Source organism: Corythoichthys intestinalis, chromosome 4 (genome assembly GCF_030265065.1).
Source record: "Corythoichthys intestinalis isolate RoL2023-P3 chromosome 4, ASM3026506v1, whole genome shotgun sequence".
Classification (NCBI taxonomy): Eukaryota; Metazoa; Chordata; class Actinopteri; order Syngnathiformes; family Syngnathidae; genus Corythoichthys; species Corythoichthys intestinalis.
In genome coordinates, this window is record NC_080398.1 from 39,186,222 (window position 1) to 39,202,626 (window position 16,405).

Here is a 16,405-nt window from a genome sequence, read left to right on the forward strand (position 1 = left end):
TAAGAAGCTCAAAAATGAAGGATTTGGATTGAATTTTTCAGATCAACAACGTCTGCAAATGAGTTCCTAATACCGACGAGGACTGCAAAACGTGGGATCAAGGACACTTTGAGGTTGCAGTGGCTCTGGCACAGTGAAGACATTGTTCTGCTGTCATTTTACACTGGTCTTAATTATACGGGCAGGTCGGAATGGGTTCATCATGAAAAATATATCAGCAAATGCTTTGATTAAACGTGTTGACAGCTTGCTATAGGAGGGGTTTCGGACCTGGAGGGAGGATATATATTTTTTTTATGTTGAGTTAAATCTTGTCCCATAACAAGAGGACAACCAAAGGCATCAGATAGGTAAGTTTCTCCTAAAATTTACTAGCATTATCTTCTTTTAAAATTAAGACAATGTGCACAGTTTTAGCCTTTAAACATTGTAGGGTGATAAAAATGATGTGATAAAATTATGCAATTTTTTACAAATTAGTTAATTATATTATTCTTTGTTCGTTTATTCGCTGCCAACTCCCACTTCAAATGGATTAGATGTCTAGCGTTGCCAATGGCAGACAATGAGTTAAGTAGTTTCTGACCAACCCATGATAACATTACTTTACAGTCAGGTGAGTACTGTATGCAGTAGTTTAGTATTAAAATATTTTATTTTCAAAAACCGTGGTGCAGTAACGGCAATGGCCGATACCATGGTTGTCTGTATTGGGAGGCAAAAATAGTATCGGTGCAACACTAGACATAAGATCCATCAAATGTCCTTGAGTTAAATATCATATATTTTCTTCATAAAATTCTTAATTTATAACCTTTATATTTTTTTGGTATATGGAATTTTTGCCGGCCATGCACATCGATGCCAGCTGCATGTCAATGCGCTGTAATGGTAAGTGTACGGTAAAAAATCACAACAAAAAGTTTTCTACCATTAAAAACGAATGGAAAATTTGGACGTTTATAGCTGTTAATGGCATGGACGTGCATGGCCTGCAAAAATGCCATGGACAAGAAAAAAAAAGCCACATACTAAAACAAAAAAATGCCACATGGCAAAATCAATTTTGCTACATGCCAAAAAATGCCACATACCAAAATCCATTTTGCCACATACCAAAAAAAAGCCACATGCCAAAATGCAATGTGCCATATGGCAAAAAAAATGCCACATGGCAAAATCAATTTTGCTACATACCAAAAAATGCAACATACCAAAATCTATTTTGCCAAATACCAAAAAAAAAGCCACATGCCAAAATACAATGTGCCATATGGCAAAAAAAAAAATGCCACATGTCAAAAAAAGGCCACATGGCAAAAACATGCTACATGGCAAAAAAAGGCCACATGGCAAAATCAATTTTGCCACATACCAAAAAAATGCCACATGCCAAAATACAATTTGCCATATGGCAAAAAAATGCCACATGGCAAAAAAAAAAGCCACAGGGCAAAGTCAATTTTGCCACAAACCCCAAAAAAGGCACATGGCAAAAAAGTGCCACATGCTAAAATTCATTTTGCCACATAAAAAAAAAAGTCCACATACCCCCCAAAAAATCCACATGCCAAAATACATTTTGCCACATACTCCAAAAAAATGCCACATGGCAAAAAAAAAAGCCATGCGCCAAAATACATTTTGCCACATGGCAAAAAAATGCCACATAGCAAAATCAATTTTGCCAAATACCAAAAAATGCCACATACCAAAATCCTTTTTGCCACATACCAAAAAAATTCCATATGCCAAAATACATTTTGCCACATACCCCAAAAAAATGCCACATGGCAAAATAAAAAAAAAAAAAAAAGCCACGTGCCAAAATACATTTTGCCACCAGGCAAAATCAATTTTGCCGCATACAAAAAAATGCCACATGTCAAAAGTGCCACATGCTAAAATCCATTTTGCCACATACCCTAAAAAAAAAAAAAAAAAAAGAAAAAAAAAGAAAAAGCCACGCCCCAAAATACATTTTGCCACATGGCAAAATCAGTTTTGCCACATACCAAAAAAAAAAAAAAAAAAAAATGCTGCATGGCAAAAAAGTGCCAAATGCAAAAATCCACTTTGCCACATACCCCAAAAAATGACTCATGGCAAAAAAAAAAAACCAACAAAAAAAAAAAAAAAACTGGCACGTGCAAAAATACTGTATACATCTTGCCACATGGCAAAATCAATTTTGCCACATACCAAATACCACTTTTTGTTCTTGCTGTCTCTCTAGCTGGGATCACAAAAAGGAATTGGCTTTATTATTCTGCCAATTATTTGTGCACTTCCCCCCTATAACTTTCTTTCTGTTTGGAATTTTTGAATGAAATAAAAAGGGACATCATTGTGTCTGGCATTGTAGTATTTAAGCAAAAATTTGTGAAAAAGATGAATTTTAAATAATTGTCTACCTAATAGACAGCCATTGTGACGGGCCTGGCTAACACAAGCGAGCTAACAAAGGTAAAATTATTACTGTTACTATTACTGTACTACACAACGTACATTGTTGAACACACCTTGCAGTTCCCGGTGTGTCCAGCAGACGGCGGTCATGTCTCTCATCAACAGCACTGAGCTGAGTTCCTCGCTGTTGCGCCTCTGCCTCAACAGAACCACTGCAAACACCAACATCTCCACGCCGACCCTGGATGTCGTTTACATCCTCCTGGTGCTCGGCATGTTCAGTTTCTTCTCCTTCGCCGTCATGTTGAGTTTCATCCGCTCTAGGAAGTTGGAGAGCTCTCAGGACCCTTACAACCAGTATATAGCCCGAGACTGGAGCCGGAGGAGGACTCCTTCCGCGGACGCCGTGGCTCGTGCTCGACGGGTCGTGGAGGCGTCGGTGTCAGTGGTCATCTGTAATCCGGCGACGGACGAGGAAAGGCCACAAGTTCCACAACATTAGTGAAACATTCAAGAGTTATTTTTAAAAAATGCCGAACATAGGGATTTTTTTTTTTTTTTAATGTTTGTAAATGCATATTTTTACTTTTACTCTCAAACCTGAGATTGGGTCTGGTATTGGTAGGTTGTTATGGTTGGAAATATGTGGGATAAATTTAACTTTAATTCATCGATGATGAGACTTACACCATTCAATGATGACCAATCGATGAATAAAAACTATTTTGATAGTCAAATAATCGTATTTGTTGACCTTAAAATTGTCCAAATATTTTTGAGTCCCTTTTAAAGTGTATATTCTTTTGAATTTTTTTTCTTTTAAAGAAAAATGCAATAGGTAAAAAAAAAACGTGAATCTATTAATCACTAGATTTTATCCAAAATATGTCATTTTCTTCAAAAAAAAAAAAAAAAAAAAAAAAAAAAAAAAAGGAATAAAACAGTACTCTTATTATTTTTTTCTAGTTAAAAAAATGAGAAAAGCAATGCAAAGGAGAAAACAGTAAGTACTGTATTTATTCCCTGATACTTACATAATACTCATCATCCAACTTTTCTTAGCTCATAGTTCTTGGTTCCAATGCATATTTGTAAAATATATTGCACCCGGAATAAAATAATAATGAATCACATGATTTATGAGCTGATTAGCTGCTTAATCGCAAAAAAAAAAAAAATCTGATTATTTCAACCATCACATTAATCGTTTTTTTGCAACCCCAATAACAATGATAGACATCCTATCGTTTTAAACTGGAAGGAGTTGCCAGCATTCATTAAATTGATTGGATATCTATCACCGTCGATGTCATAGAAAGAAAATACAGTGGTACCTCTACATACGAAGTTCATCCGTTCCAGGACCTTGTTTGTAAATCGAAATGGTCGTATGTCGAGCAGGATTTTCCCATAGGAATACATTATAATTCCATTAATTCGTTCCACAGCCCAAAAACCTGCACTAAATCCTTAAAAAATACCCCTGATACTATTACAAATGGCAATTACATATAGCAAAACAAATAAATAATAAATAAAATCGGATTAATAATATAATAATTCCTGTAACAGTGTAACGAAACGGGTTCTAATAAGGCGGACGTTTTTTTCTGTACCTGAAGGCACCGCGGGGCTGACGTGACAAAGAGGGAGCGGAGCGGGTGACAGTTTACTTTCGCTTTCAATGCTTTCTTGAGAACATCGTCAATTGCGGCAGACAGCAGGCGTTTTGTGTTGAATAAGTTGTGAAAGAAATGATGAAAACGTGGCGAAGCTGGCGATTTCTTTGGAGATGTTACCACAATAAGAATTGTCAGCTTAACTTATAAAGACTGGCGAACGATGGTCGGAGGAGGACCGTGGAGATGTATTGTTGAGCCATTTCACGGATGCCCACCCTACGCTCATATTTTTCTGTCATTTGCATCTTCATTTAGAAGGTAAGCGTCAACTTTTTCCTTGTTTCACCACCTGTACCAACCTTTTCTGAAACCTGTGTTGATTTGTCACACAAGAAAATCTGCCGTGCATTCGTCTGCGGTGCTGCCATTGTCGTGGTATTTCGAGCATGTCGTCGGATGTAGAAACAAATGGCGAGTCAAATTTTACGTCGGATGTAGAAAAGTTCGTGTGTCGAAGCGATCGTACGTAGAGGTACCACTGTAATTCACTGCCAGTTAAAGATTCGATATCTACCACCAGGGGCGCTGGAAGTCTCTCACAGCAGGGGGTGCTGAGGATCTTACAATGTTTTGCCCCATCAAAAAACAGCTGTTTCGGTCCTAAATTGTTATGCTCGCGTCTTTTCTCCATGTAAAGCGTGCACAATGGCAGTACACATGCATGCTGGACAGTTTCCGTACTACAGTACTCTTAGGCTACTACAAAGCCAGTATTCTATTGCACCTACAGTACAGTGTGTGTTTGAGTTTTTGCACTGGAAATTAAAACACCCGTGTATAACAACGTGAATCCCCGCAGCTAGACGGCGCAACGATACACAAACACATTTGAAATCTAAAAGGTCCAACAAGCCTCCAACACCCACTTTTCAAAACCCTCAAATAAATTGCACTCGAATATCCAACAGCACTTTGCACAGCGGCAGCTCAACAGCAATAACAAACAATATGGCTACAACGCAACCATGTCTTACCTATTTGCCACGGCACATTTATAAACTATCATAATCATCATTTTCGACCTCAAATTAAATTTTAGAAAATGTTTTTGTAAAGAAAAAAGCGCTAATTCGTTTTTATGCCATGTTAATGCCTACTCTGTCAAGTTAACTTTTCCATTCCAGTTGTGCCTTATTCAACGTGACCTGGTACCCCTCAACCGAACTCGTCAGCGTAGCCACACGGTTGCTAAACGTCATATGCCATTGTTTAGCCACAACTGAATTCATTACCTTATTATTATTCATCTTCACACAGCCGCTGGACACAGAAATGTTTAATTCATCTGCAGGCGAGATTGAATTTTGATTGATTTTACGACACTGTGCGGGTGTGTACTGGTCCTCATGGGAAACGCAGTCTTCTTTAAGGCAAAACATAACTGCTTTTGTCTACCATCGTTGCTAAAATCGACCAAAACTGAAAAGTTACCAAGTGGTTGCTTTAAATTATAATTTTTTTTGTCGATTGTTTTTTCTGCTCACGTTGTTTGCTGCTTTTCTTTAACTGTAAAGCATCAAATTGCTTCTGTAATAGCACTCTATATATAAAATGTATTATATTTAGTATTCTTAAAGCTAAATTAAATTTAGGCACTCATGGAAATAAAGTGACAAAAAAATTATGGCTGAAACTTTTTAACATTGCCAAAACTAAACATTGTAGGGACAATACTGTCGATGTGCCTCATTCAGTTAATGTAAATCAATCTATTTCCCTATAACTGGACATTCATCATGAAGTTTTCAGAATAAAAATACAATACGTCAATAACATAGGCAGTAATAAACAAGAAAAAGTGCTGTTGCAGACCAATTGCAACTGTTATAATAATAGACTAATCAATCAGAAATTAGAAGTTAAAACCCAGCAGAGCGTTGCAAATGCACAAACCTATCGTACAAAAAACATGACAAGACAGGATTAAAACACTATCACTATGCTTGTTAAATTTTAATCATGGGCCACTATTCCCTTATGCATTCCTACTCAACAGCACCCCCTGCTGATGAATTTCAGTCACTACGACGGAGAACTTTAACCCATGAGCACTCACGTATGCATTTGCATCCATTTCTCATAGAAAAGAACACTGAGAGCCACAAAAACTTTTAAAGTGATGCACCACATTTGATATTGAATATTGTATGATTGTTTTGTTGTCGTACATCTGTTTTTCTGTGCTGTCAAGAAGAAACGACGGTTTCACGTCTTTTATTTGAGCCAACTTTGCAACCACGACGCGAGTCCTCGCTTCGCGCTAACAGACCTAGCGGCAACGTTAGCAGCATTGACCCTCTTCTTCTCCTCCTTCCTCTTCCGTCGCTGCTCAAGTACACGCCGTCCTGCCGCCTCCTCCGCACGCCGCACCTCCCGCTCCAGGTTGAAGTGCACCATTTGCATCTTTAGCATGGGCACGATAAGGTTGTAGCTGTCCACCTTCTTGTTGAGGTTTGCTAGCTCCTCCCCGGCATGGGCGCACAGCTCATCCCAGCGGAGGTGCTCCGCCGGACCGAGGGGTTCACCCAGTCCGGCTCGACCGTCCAGCAAGTTGGCGCGGAGACGATTGGCGGTTTCGCGGATGTCACGCTGCGTGAGCACCCAAGGCGGTTGGTAGCCATTGTCCAGGAGGATGCGATTGAGGTTGTGCGTCATGGGGTCGGCGTAGGGGTTGTGCTGGAACTTGTTGAGCGGCTTTCCAGCACCGCTCAGGTTGCGGAAGTCCCCCCTAGCCATGGATTCCTGGATCAGGTCCTCCACCAACCGCTCCACCGCTTGCGTGATTTTGATACCTCTGCTGCGTTGCCGCACGTCCCGCTCCACAAGTGCACCCTCGCCCGCCGCCGCCCTTTCCTGCGCCTTCTGCCGGTAGTCCAGAACTTGTTCGGCGGCCCTATCGGCACGGAAATGGCGGTACTGGCGCTCGCGTTGACTAGGGGTTCCCGAGCCCACGCCCTCGTAGCTGAGGTAGTGCCGATGCTGAGGGGCCACACCCGACAACGGGTCTTCATCCTCGTCCCGCGCCGCATCCCGACTCTGGGTACTGGTGCGGTGTGCAAGCACGGAACGGTAGGCTTCTTCCACTCGGGCAAAGACTGCTGCATCTGCTGTAGGTGCGCCGGAATCCGGGTGGTAGAGTTTGGCGAGGCGTAGGTATGACTCCTTCGCCCGCTCAGGACTGATGGGCTCACCTTCGGGCAACTGTAGCAGCCGGTAACTCTCTCGAAGGCTGGCGCTGATCTGAGCTCTGCCGCTTAGGGTTCTGAGCCAGCTGGAACGGCCAGAACGGATCAGCAGAAAGGATCCGTGATGCGAGGAGTTGAATGAAGACAGGATATGCATATTCATTTTTATGTGGACACTCCTGGAAAGACCAAACGCAACAATTACAATGCGCCCCACGAAAAGAAATTAAATGAAAGCTGCAAGTAAACTAATATGGTTAAAATTAAAGACGTCCCGAACGATCGGGATGCCGATCCATCGGGTCCGATCACGTCATTTTCAAAGTATCGGAATTGGCAAAAAAATATCGGCCATGCCTTTTTTATAATACAGGGCCGGCCCAGCCTATACACAGACTATGCAGCTGCTTCAGGCCCCTGAGCACTAGGGGGCCCCTAATCTGGCAACTGTTTAATTTATATTCGATTTTATTCATTACATTTTGCTTTATTTGACTTTTCTGAGTTTTGACACTTGATTACAACCTTAAAAAAATAAAAGTTCTTCCTTAACTTCTTTCTTTCCTCTTTTAGAAAAAGGTTTGGCGCTTTCTACTGTAAGTACTGACAATCATTTGGGGTGAGAAGTTTGAAGTATGCAGTGCAACAAAATCTGAATAATATACAAAATATGCACGTATGGGTTGGATTGCATGTATGGGTTTCACAGTACATTGTGAGGAGATGGTGGGCCCAAAATTATGGGTCCCTTTGCATTATTTTGCTTAGGCCCCCAAATGGCCTCAGTGTTCTTTTCTATGAGAAATGGATGCAAATGCATAATATATAATAATATATGACATAATATATGCAAATGTTATAATATATACAGTGCCTTGCAAAAGTATTCAGCCCCCTTGAACCTTGCAACCTTTCGCCACATTTCAGGCTTCAAACATAAAGATATATAATTTTAATTTTTTGTCAAGAACCAACAACAAGTGGGACACAATCGTGAAGTGGAACAAAATTTATTGGATAATTTAAACTTTTTTAACAAATAAAAAACTGAAAAGTGGGGCGTGCAATATTATTCGGCACCCTTGCGTTAATACTTTGTAGCGCCACCTTTTGCTCCAATTACAGCTGCAAGTCGCTTGGGTTATGTTTCTATCAGTTTTGCACATCGAGAGACTGACATTCTTGCCCATTCTTCCTTGCAAAACAGCTCGAGCTCAGTGAGGTTGGATGGAGAGTGTTTGTGAACAGCAGTCTTCAGCTCTTTCCACAGATTCTCGATTGGATTCAGGTCTGGACTTTGACTTGGCCATTCTAACAACTGGATACGTTTATTTTTGAACCATTCCATTGTAGATTTGGCTTTATGTTTTGGATCATTGTCCTGTTGGAAGATAAATCTCCGTCCCAGTCTCAGGTCTTGTGCAGATACCAACAGGTTTTCTTCCAGAATGTTCCTGTATTTGGCTGCATCCATCTTCCCATCAATTTTAACCATCTTCCCTGTCCCTGCTGAAGAAAAGCAGGCCCAAACCATGATGCTGCCACCACCATGTTTGACAGTGGGGATGGTGTGTTCAGGGTGATGAGCTGTGTTGCTTTTACGCCAAACATATCGTTTTGCATTGTGACCAAAAAGTTCAATTTTGGTTTCATCTGACCAGAGCACCTTCTTCCACATGTTTGGGGTGTCTCCCAGGTGGCTTGTGGCAAACTTTAAACCAGACTTTTTATGGGTATCTTTGAGAAATGACTTTCTTCTTGCCACTCTTCCATAAAAGGCCAGATTTGTGCAGTGTACGACTGATTGTTGTCCTATGGACAGACTCTCCCACCTCAGCTGTAGATCTCTGCAGTTCATCCAGAGTGATCATGGGCCTCTTGGCTGCATCTCTGATCAGTTTTCTCCTTGTTTGAGAAGAAAGTTTGGAAGGACGGCCGGGTCTTGGTAGATTTGCTGTGGTCTGATGCTCCTTCCATTTCAATATGATGGCTTGCACAGTGCTCCTTGAGATGTTTAAAGCTTGGGAAATCTTTTTGTATCCAAATCCGGCTTTAAACTTCACCACAACAGTACCTCGGACCTGCCTGGTGTGTTCCTTGGTTTTCATAATGCTCTCTGCACTTTAAACAGAACCCTGAGACTATCACAGAGCAGGTGCATTTATACGGAGACTTGATTACACACAGGTAGATTCTATTTATCATCATCGGTCATTTAGGACAACACTGGATCATTCAGAGATCCTCACTTAACTTCTGGAATGAGTTTGCTGCACTGAAAGTAAAGGGGCCGAATAATATTGCACGCCCCACTTTTCAGTTTTTTATTTGTTAAAAAAGTTTAAATTATCCAATAAATGTTGTTCCACTTCATGATTGAGTCCCACTTGTTGATTCTTGACAAAAAAATTAAATTTCATATCTTTATGTTTGAAGCCTGAAATGTGGCGAAAGGTTGCAAGGTTCAAGGGGGCTGAATACTTTTGCAAGGCACTGTATATATTATAATATTTGCATATATTGTGTCATATTATTATATATTATGCATTTGCATCCATTTCTCATAGAAAAGAACACTGAGGCCATTTGGGGGCCTAAGCAAAATAATGCAAAGGGACCCATATTTTTGGGCCCACCATCTCCTCACAATGTACTGTGAAACCCATACATGCAATCCAACCCATACGTCCATATTTTGTATATTATTCAGATTTTGTTGCACTGCATACTTCAAACTTCTCACCACAAATGATTGTCAGTACTTACAGTAGAAAGCGCCAAACCTTTTTCTAAAAGAGGAAAGAAAGAAGTTAAGGAAGAACTTTTATTTTTTTAAGCTTGTAATCAAGTTTCAAGATTCAAGGGGGCCGAATACTTTTGCAAGGCACTGTATATTATACATATTATTTAAATCGTTTTCTAATTGTATTTAACGTTACAGACAAAATGTCTTACACTCATCCAGAGTAGTTTTGGCTTAAAGTAGGACTGCACGACCCACTCACGCATTGTCGCGTTCAATCTATAAAGACGCCGTTTTACCTATAGATAGCGCTAAAAGGCAGCGTATAATGAGTAGAGAGAATTTTGACAACCTTTGGAGTCAGTTTTTATGTGGCTAAAGCCTTACAATACCTCTCTCAGCAATTAAAAATAACGTGGGAGGCAATGTGGGGAAGAAAGGTAGTAGTTGATCATTTTCTTAACACCCTATGTTCTTTCCCAACGCAGAGAAGATATATCAATTGCTGCCCCTACGCACAGTCATGGTTGCACTTCCCATCATGCATTTGGGCAGAAGTTAAATGGCTTCAGTATCGTTTACTGAAAGCTCAACAAATACACTAGATGGCAATATTTAGTTACAATATACAAAGTCACATGTATCCTTTAAGAATTACAAGTCTGTCTATCTGTGGATCCCTCTCACAGAAAGAATGTTAATAATGTAAATGCCATCTTGAGGACGAGGATTGTCATAATAAACAAATACAGTACTTATGTACTATATGTTGAAAGTATATATTCGTCCGAGTTTTATTCATTTTTTTCTTAATGCATTGCCAAAATGTATATGATCGGGAAAAATTATCGGGAATGATTGGAATTGAATCAGGAGCAAAAAAAAAAAAAAAAAAGCAATCGGATCGGGAAATATCGGGATCGGCAGATACTCAAACTAAAACGATTGGGATCGGATCGGGAGCAAAAAAACATGATCGGAACAACCCTAGTTAAAATATGCGCATTAAATATAAACAAACATTATGGGATGGCTCTGCGTCAATGTGAAATTTATATAGGCAATGTCACAGAATACCCAGATGTTATGTTTCTGATTGCTAGGCGTGTCAGTGGCTAAACAAGTACAGTGGGGCAAATAAGTATTTAGCCCACCACCAATTGTGCAAGTTCTCCTACTTGAAAAGATTAGAGAGGCCTGTTATTGTCAACATGGGTAAACCTCAACCATGAGACAGAATGTGGAAAAAAACAACAGAAAATCACATTGTTTGATTTTTAAAGATTTCCAAGTCAGAGTGGAAAATAAGTATTTGGTCACCTACAAACAAGCAGATTTCTGGCTGTCAAAGTGGTCTAACTTTTTCTAACGAGGCTCCACTCGTTACCTGTATTAGTGGCACCTGTTTTAACTCATTATCGGTATAAAAGACACCTGTCCACAACCTCAGTCAGTCACACTCCAAATCCCAGAACCACACGGGGGGACCTAGTGAATGACCTACAGACAGCTGGGACCACAGTAACAAAGGCTACTATCAGTAACACAATGCGCCGCAGAGGATTCAAATCCTGCACTGCCAGGCGTGTCCCCCTGCTAAAGCCAGTACACGTCCAGGCCCGTCTGTGGTTCGCATTTGGATGATCCAGAAGAGGACTGGCAGAATGTGTTATGGTCAGATGAAACCAAAAATAGAACTTTTTGGGAGAAACACAGGTTCTCGTGTTTGGAGGAGAAAGAATACTGAATTGCATCTGAAGAACACCATACCCACTGTGAAGCATGGGGGTGGAAACATCATGCTTTGGGGCTGTTTTTCTGCAAAGGGACCAGGACGACTCATCTGTGTAAAGGAAAGAATGAATGGGGCCATGTATCGAGAGATTTTGAGTCAAAATCTCCTTCCATCAGCAAGGGCATTGAAGATGAGACGTGGCTGGGTCTTTCAGCATGACAATGATCCCAAACACACAGCCACGGCAACAAAGGAGTGGCTTCGTAAGAAGCATTTCAAGGTCCTGGAGTGGCCTAGCCAGTCTCCAGATCTCAACCCCATAGAAAATCTGTGGAGGGAGTTGAAAGTCCATGTAGCCCAAAGACAGCCCCAAAACATCACTACTCTAGAGGAGATCTGCATGGAGGAATGGGTCAAAATACCAGCAACAGTGTATGAAAAGCTTGTGAAGAGTTACAGAAAACTTTTGGCCTCCGTTATTGCCAACAAAGGGTACATAACATAGTATTGAGATGAACTTTTGGTATTGACCAAATACTTATTTTCCACCATGATTTGTAAATAAAATCTTTAAAAAAAAATCAAACAAGGTGATTTTCTTGTTTTTTTTTTCTTTCCACATTCTGTCTCTTATGGTTGTGGCTTACCCACGTTGACAATTACAGGCCGCTCTAATATTTTCAAGTGGAAGAACTTGCACAATTAGTGGTTGACTAAATACTTATTTGCCCCACTGTAGGTTTGCATAGGGAAGGTAAGGACATAACACTAGCAACTTTTCAGGATGCTCAAATTGCCCCCACCAACTTTTAAGCAACCTTATTTGTATTATATAATGACTTAAGTTATATAGGTAATTTAGATCGTCTTCCCATGTGATCTAAGGATAGAATTGACCCTACCATTATTAAGTGAAGTACTGTATTTTCTTTATATGCAGACTTACATTTCTCGTTTTTCACTTGCTGAAAGTGGCGGTCCAAACGCACATTTTTTTGGCTGATGACTAGAACCCCCACATTCACACAATCCCGCCAGAAATACATGTGAACATGTCGCCTCTTCCGTCTGCTTTGAAGAGGAGGGATATTAGTTTTTTTTCAGCCAGCAGCAGCAGCAGCCACTGTACATAATGTAAAAAAATGTCAATGTTGTCTAGGTAGGGAACACACCACTAATTTTGCTACTGTAAGTCCAACCTGCATCAGAATCTGTATAACAATAAACTGTATGAACTTGCTAACCAGTAAAAATCGAGTAGAAAGCTGCTACTGTTCACGTTAATTCAACCGAGCAATTTGTGCATTTATTCTTTAATTGAAATGTATTTATTTTCTAGATAATTAAAAAAAAAACATTTTTATTGGCAGCCTATGCACATTTTAACCCCCCCCCCCCAAAAAAAAAACAAAAAAAAACACAACCACTGTAAATTTCCTTTATATGAAGCAAGCATTTTGAAAAATGACTTTCTCCCATGAAAATAATTTCAACTTTTTTCATTTTTACGTAGGAACCAGCTGTTTGTGAGAAATTCACCTAAACTGTTTGGTCTTATTAATGTCCCGTCCCCAGCAAATAATGTACACGCAGGTTATGCTGTAATAGCATCCCGACCAATGTTGAGACCAAACCTACGCCCTTGCAGATTGCCATTTCGGAAATACATTTTAGCCGGGGCCGGATGTATGGGTGGGCCGGGGTGGGCACGGCCCACCCAGACGTGAGTCGTGCCCACCCAATCAAAATGTCGGGAATATCTATTGTAGCGTCGCACTGGATATAGAGAACGCACGGAGAGTTGGTCTCACCTACTTTTTTTACAGCAGGATTAACGGTTACTGTTGGCCGCAACAACGCCGAACAAGCAATCACCTAAACAAGCTGTTTTTCCAACCTCGTTTGTTATCCGCGCGCTTCCTCTCTCTCCTCCAGGCACATACACACACGCACCCTCGCTCGCCCCGCCCACTCCTACTCATCCAACCACACACACCCATCCGTACCAGAGGCGTTCGCTGACCGTAGGAAGCTGATAGAACAGTAATAATAGTGTGGGGTCGTTACACTAAATATTCGGTCAAAGAAAGTAAAAATATATCACAATATCTGTACCAATACCATATTACTGGGTAGGCAGCCGTTTTCCTCCCGACAGAACATAAAAAGTGTTTTTGCTTGTCGCTGCAAAAGCTGTAGTAGTACCAAGTAGCTCTACCGATTTCACCAATGAGACGTCGCAAAAATAATCACATGACTCCATTATACAAATCAGACGCAACCTTGCCGTCCTAGCTTCACGCCAGCCTGCTCAATCATGTGGTCTTTAGTACCGTAAAAAAATGAAGTATTTTATATTGAGCGCTGCTCTCAACAGGACTCAAAAGTGCGGATTTCAACCTCTATGCCAGTTTTTATTTGGCATTGATTGACCAAGGATAACCGGATATATGCTCCTTTTAATTTCTAAATAGTAATAATGAAGAAACTCTTCATTATTCAAACGAGGAACTATTTTTTCCACCAGAAGGCACTCATGCTCTTTGGGCGAAGAATGTCTCGTTTATGGGTTTTTTTCTCTCATTGGAATACATTTTTATTGTATTTCTTTGGCTTTATGCGGTTATGTAATGTGTTATTGTCCAGTATCATTATAACAACGGTTCATATACCATTGTAAAAAAAAATAATAAGCAGTTACTCAAAATGTCACTCTTAATTGAGTATTATTTTCACTGCATACTTTTTTATTTGTACTTGAGTACATTTTTTGGATGACTACCTTTACTCTTACTTGAGTAATATTAGTTTGAAGTAACACTACTCTTAGTTGAGTAAAAATGTTGGCTGCTCTACCCACCTCTGCGTTTAAATATTGCAATTTAAATTTGCTTATAAAATCCAGACACTTATTCTGGAAGTTTTCAAAATGTTTCTTAAGTAGTTTTTAAAAACAAAGGTTTAATCAAACGGTGTACCAATGAACCCATTACATATGCACTGCAAAACCCAAACCAAAAAAAAAAAAAAAAAAATGAAAAGCTTCCCTTGTTTTTAGTGTAAATATACTAGAAATAAGTGAAATGATCTGCGAGTGCTTCAATTAAATTGACTCACTTAGATTTCGTGAAATAAGAAAAACATCTAGCTCAAAATAAGCTTAAAAAACTTGTCAGAAATGTTTTTAAATTCAATGATAGATATTGTTCAAAACATTATTTGAAAGCATTTTTCTCTTGATTTAGGTGAAAAATGACCAACTTGTAGTTGTATGGCCTTAATAAGGACAAATACTGTAGCAATAGTAATATTTACTTAAAGTAAGTGGAAGAATCTGATTCATTAATCTGTTAACCAGCCGTTAACACACAGAACAAGATGGAGAAAATTATTCGACTAAATTTAAGAAAAATTAAAGAAATGCAGAGGGTAAAAAAAAAAAGCCTGCATTGGGGGTGCCCCCTCAAGATTTCTTAGTGCCCACTCAGGTGGGTAAACCTAAATCCGGGCCTGCATTTAACATTTACATTAACGATTTAAATAAATATTTAGTTCTGGATTTACACATTCAAGTCCAATACTTATTTAAAAAATACTATTTAAGTTGCTAAACAATGTTATAAATGTGCAAAAAAAAAAATAAGTGACTAAAAATTTCAAACCACGTTTTTAACACTGTGTAGCGCTAAATGTGAGAAAATGTTTACAAACGGCGCCCCATTTGAAAGTTCGTATCAGTCAATAGATTTATTTTGCATTAATCATTTAGCCTATCAATTAATTTGGTTCATATTGGTGAGAAATGTAGCCCTGACCCCCGTTCACCCAATCTGTTTGGCCATATTATTGTCCTGTCCCCAGCAAAAAGTGTACATGCGGGTTATGCTGTTATATCGTCCTTACCAATATTGAGACCAAATCTACGCCCTTGCTATATTCTTTCCAGTAAAAACAAAGCAATATCAACGCTGCCTTCCACGTAAATGTGTACATTAACATGTCACTCCATGTAAATTGTTAGACATTCAATAACAAATACGAGGTGAAAGATGGGTCACTTGCCTGTGCGTTTGTTGTCAATCTGAGTCTTCTTCGTTTGACTGTTTTCTGACTGACGGTTGGTAAAATAAAATGCACTGGGGACATCTGGTGGACCAGAACGTAAACAGCAGTCTCAAGATGACGCAGTTTACATTTCTAATAAAAAAGATAAATGCATTTGAAAACTCGAGTAAAAAAGAAATACAAAAGTGAAGCATAACATACATAAAAGACGAAACAAAATACCATGCTATGCAAAGTGAAACAATAATAATATAATAAAATTAAGCCTTTCATGCATGAATAATGATTTTGTCATATGGCGGGAAACACTCAGGTGACTTAAAGTTTCGCTCTGAGACCCCCAATTTGGCCAACTTTCATAATTGTTCGATATGCATGTGTGATACATCTTTGGTAAGCTTAAACTCCCATTTTTCTGGGGGAAGAAAAGTTTTGAACAGGACAGGATTTAAAAAAAAAAAAAAAAAAAAAAAAAAAAACTATCTGGAGATGAGAGCATGAAAGAGCAGAGTTAAAGACGCCATGATTTTTAACGAGATATTATCGCGTACTTACCTTGTTTCGATCCAAAAACTCCATGTAGCAT

General features: G+C 39.5%; 2 protein-coding genes across 3 annotated transcripts; one reads left to right on the forward strand and one right to left on the reverse strand.

Annotated features, from left to right (window-relative positions):
- Positions 1–339: 339 nt before the first annotated feature.
- On the forward strand, positions 340–3,106 carry LOC130914663 (potassium voltage-gated channel subfamily E member 1-like). The gene is made up of 2 exons (XM_057834077.1): positions 340–350; positions 2,530–3,106. The coding sequence occupies exon 2, from the start codon at positions 2,558–2,560 to the stop codon at positions 2,909–2,911; it is 354 nt and encodes a 117-aa protein (XP_057690060.1). The 5' UTR covers positions 340–350; positions 2,530–2,557; the 3' UTR covers positions 2,912–3,106.
- A 332-nt stretch (positions 3,107–3,438) lies between these two features.
- LOC130914661 (dnaJ homolog subfamily C member 28-like) lies at positions 3,439–15,863 on the reverse strand. 2 transcript variants are annotated; one of them, XM_057834074.1, is made up of 2 exons: positions 15,817–15,863; positions 3,439–7,455 (listed from the first exon to the last, which is right to left on the reverse strand). In XM_057834074.1, the coding sequence occupies exon 2, from the start codon at positions 7,437–7,439 to the stop codon at positions 6,306–6,308; it is 1,134 nt and encodes a 377-aa protein (XP_057690057.1). In that variant the 5' UTR covers positions 7,440–7,455; positions 15,817–15,863; the 3' UTR covers positions 3,439–6,305. The 2 variants fall into 2 exon arrangements, with proteins under 2 accessions (XP_057690057.1, XP_057690055.1); XM_057834072.1 differs by lacking the exon at positions 15,817–15,863 and adding an exon at positions 12,701–12,755.
- Positions 15,864–16,405: the final 542 nt, after the last annotated feature.